This window comes from Paramacrobiotus metropolitanus, unplaced genomic scaffold (genome assembly GCF_019649055.1).
Source record: "Paramacrobiotus metropolitanus isolate TYO unplaced genomic scaffold, Prichtersi_v1.0 Parri_scaffold0000093, whole genome shotgun sequence".
Taxonomy (NCBI): domain Eukaryota; kingdom Metazoa; phylum Tardigrada; class Eutardigrada; order Parachela; family Macrobiotidae; genus Paramacrobiotus; species Paramacrobiotus metropolitanus.
Genome location: NW_026570313.1, coordinates 545704 through 548796, shown reverse-complemented (window position 1 = coordinate 548796; position 3093 = coordinate 545704). Strand labels below are relative to the sequence as shown.

At 48.8% G+C, this 3093-nt stretch overlaps 1 protein-coding gene across 1 annotated transcript; it reads right to left on the bottom strand.

The window, feature by feature from the left end:
* LOC129596659 (uncharacterized) lies at nt 1-1746 on the bottom strand. The gene is made up of 4 exons (XM_055493995.1): nt 1483-1746; nt 1037-1280; nt 821-962; nt 1-691 (listed from the first exon to the last, which is right to left on the bottom strand). Exons 1-4 carry the CDS (start codon nt 1555-1557, stop codon nt 238-240), a joined length of 915 nt encoding a protein of 304 aa, XP_055349970.1. The 5' UTR covers nt 1558-1746; the 3' UTR covers nt 1-237.
* Between the last annotated feature and the right edge of the window lie 1347 nt (nt 1747-3093).

Here is a 3093-nt window from a genome sequence, read left to right as displayed (position 1 = left end):
TATTAAGCAATATTTTTACCTTTTGGTCAGCCATGATCAAAATTGCCTAAGACACCTAAGACACGCCAGTACCGGTATGAGGATAGCTTTACTGGTAAAAAAAGTACTGTCCGGTATTAAACGGGCTTCTGCTAACTGCTAAGTGCAAATTACACAAAGGTCATCCTAAGACATCACAACCTGTCCGAACCTCTTGACCTGTGAGGCACGGAAGAGTAAATCTGACGTTGACATTTGTCAAACGACGTTTTTATTGGGAACTGGGCTGCAGCCGGCCGGCCAGTACTGCATCCAGTCCACAGTGTATTCTTCGTACTCCTCGGCGCCGACCGCCCTGAAGGCTGCCTGCGATGCTGGATTGAACTTGCGCGTATCCAGCCACACGTTGACTTCACCCATGTCTTTAAGCTTCTGGAGTAACGCTCGCAGCACCAACTGGAAAAAACCCCGCCGACGGTAGTCCGGGTGGGTGTACGCGGCGGCAATAACGCCTTCGCTCTTGTATAGACAGTACGCGATGGGCGTGTCCGAGCCGGCGGGGAACACCGCCGCGGTGGGAAATTCTTTTTCGAGCATGTAGCGAAAGTAGATGGCGTTGTTGGTCATGTGACCGTAATTGCGCTCACGAGCGACTTGGTCGGCATGCTCTGGTTGCAGAGTTCCCAAAAGAAAACCATCGGGTATTTCAAATCTACAAACATCGTCGCAACAAATTAATTATCAACTGCAGTAAACGCGCAATCAAAAATTTAAATGTTAGGTAGTAAATTGGCGGGAAAACCAAACAAGTATAGAAAGGCGTTAACAGACGATGGCTTACTTCAGATTGAGCGTAGACCAATCGAGACGGTAGTAGCACTGTCCGGCCGGGAAGCCCTCAGTAGACGGTAAATGCTGGAACGTACCCCCGCGAAAACCCTGACCCACACCAAGAATGACGGCCTGCTCCTCTTCCGGTAAGTCTACATCAGAACGCTCTGATTAGTGTACCATCAACTTATGATTCAGTTTCATGGCGACGTTCTCTGGCGCGTACCAGCAAAGACAACATTCTGCGTCCAGTCCAGCGTATCCGGCTCGTCGAACAACATTCGCCGGAAGACTTCGGCGTCTTTGGAGTAGACGAACACCTGGTAGCCGTTCATTATGGGAACGTAGGCAGGGTCGCTTTTCCGTGGTCGGCAGATGCAAACGGACGGATGTGGGTAGGTGTCGACGAGGAACTCGGTGCCCGGCCAGGCGAAGCGCTGACGGAGGACGTTGCGCATCAGGTGATACATCTGCACAGCAATATAAGTACACAGTTCGCCATGACGTAACCTGACAATGCATACTTTTTGCATTCTACTGCTTGTGCTTCCTAAATTCACAAAATAAACACCCCTCTGTGGCTGAGTGCAAAACCATATAGAGAAAAAAGTGTTCCTGGTGCGAACAATATCGTTGCACTGTGCATATAATTTGCGGAATAATGGTTAATACCGGAAGGCTGCGAGGGAAATCGCTCTCCAACTGCGGCAAGAATGCCAGCATTTCTTCCGTAGTTAGCACTTTCATTGTTATGTCTTTGGGATGTGGATAGACTACTGCAGTTCTCGATGACAAGACGTACAGCGGTTAAAATTAACTGTGGATTTGGAGTTAAGCTATGAACGCTTTGCTGCACTACGGAAGGATACTGTTATATCATTACTGCGCTGTCTGTGCAAGCCCCCATAACAGTATAACACTGAGTCTGAGGCGACATTAAGTAATATTATAGTTATAATAACTGCGAGTACAATTCCTGTGCCCAACACGAAACGCTATCAGATTTTGTTATCAGCGATTCGGCAGCCGACAATTACAGAGTACTTACTGGTATTAGGTACATATGCTATACGCTTTTTCCACATTGCCTGCTGCCGAATATACATGGAAGGAAACTGCCGAGATAATTAACGAACTTTGGTATTTGTATGCGTACGCGAACAGACGATCGGCCCTGGCACTGACTGATTAACACTGATAGGCCTATTATGCTCGACATCAGGCCGAACGTGACTGCGCGACCACCGCCGGGATAGCGGTCGATATTCAGCCATCGAACGGCATCTTAGCTATATAAAATGTAAATACGTTGTGAATTACTCATAATAAATGCAGCGCAAGTAGAATATGGAAAATCTCAAATAAAAGATATGTGGTGTGAGCGAAAGGTCATGTAGCCTTAATGTTGTTACAATGGGCGCTATATTTATAATTTGTACAGCACGTTAATGTTATTGGCAACGGGAGCGCCAACGCAAAGCTAACTGCATAATCCTACATAAATGTCGCAAACATATTTTTCTCCCCGTCTGCAAGTCATCCGGCTGTTTATTCTCCGTATATCTCACGCTGCGGTGCTTGCATCAAAGTAGCGTAAACTTGTGCCGGCAGCTGAACGCGTCGGCGCTATTCTCCGTCACAGCACGGTTCCCACAATAGCCGCCCAAATATACTCTTACTAGGAAGTAGGAACGCTCGAACGAAAAAAGTTGCATCTGTCAATGGGCTTCTGTAGGAGCAGCGTGTACGGCTCGTTAAGCGGGAATAGCCGCTGAATCGATTGGCCAATTAGTCCAACAATTACGCGCTCCCGTCCCATTGACAGCGCCCGGCCAAGCGCAGGGATCTTTTCTTCGCCGTTCCGCGGAAGGAGGTTAATGGTGTACAGCCATCAGCGCCGCCAAACCACTAATGAATGAAAGTGTAGCGCGTGGTTAAGATAAGCAAAACAGTGTGTATTCGACATTCGCATCCGGACGACGCACAATCAGTGCGTAACCGCAGCGCCCCGATCATCCGGAAGCCGGGCCGACAATAGTCCCCTTCCGGTAGCGTAACGACACCCCGCAACCGCCCTCCGGGCGTGGTCACCCGGGACAGAATGTCTCCTGGAAGATGGATGTTGTGCAGCAAGTTTTGTGAAGAGCGCCATCGCGGCGGAATAATTTATAATAATAAAAACACGCGGTCGGCGCGCAAGAAGATGATTAAAGCCAGCAGTGCACGGCCCGGGCTCATGAATGGTAGCGGCTGATTGAATTATGGGGGGAGATCTCTGTCGGT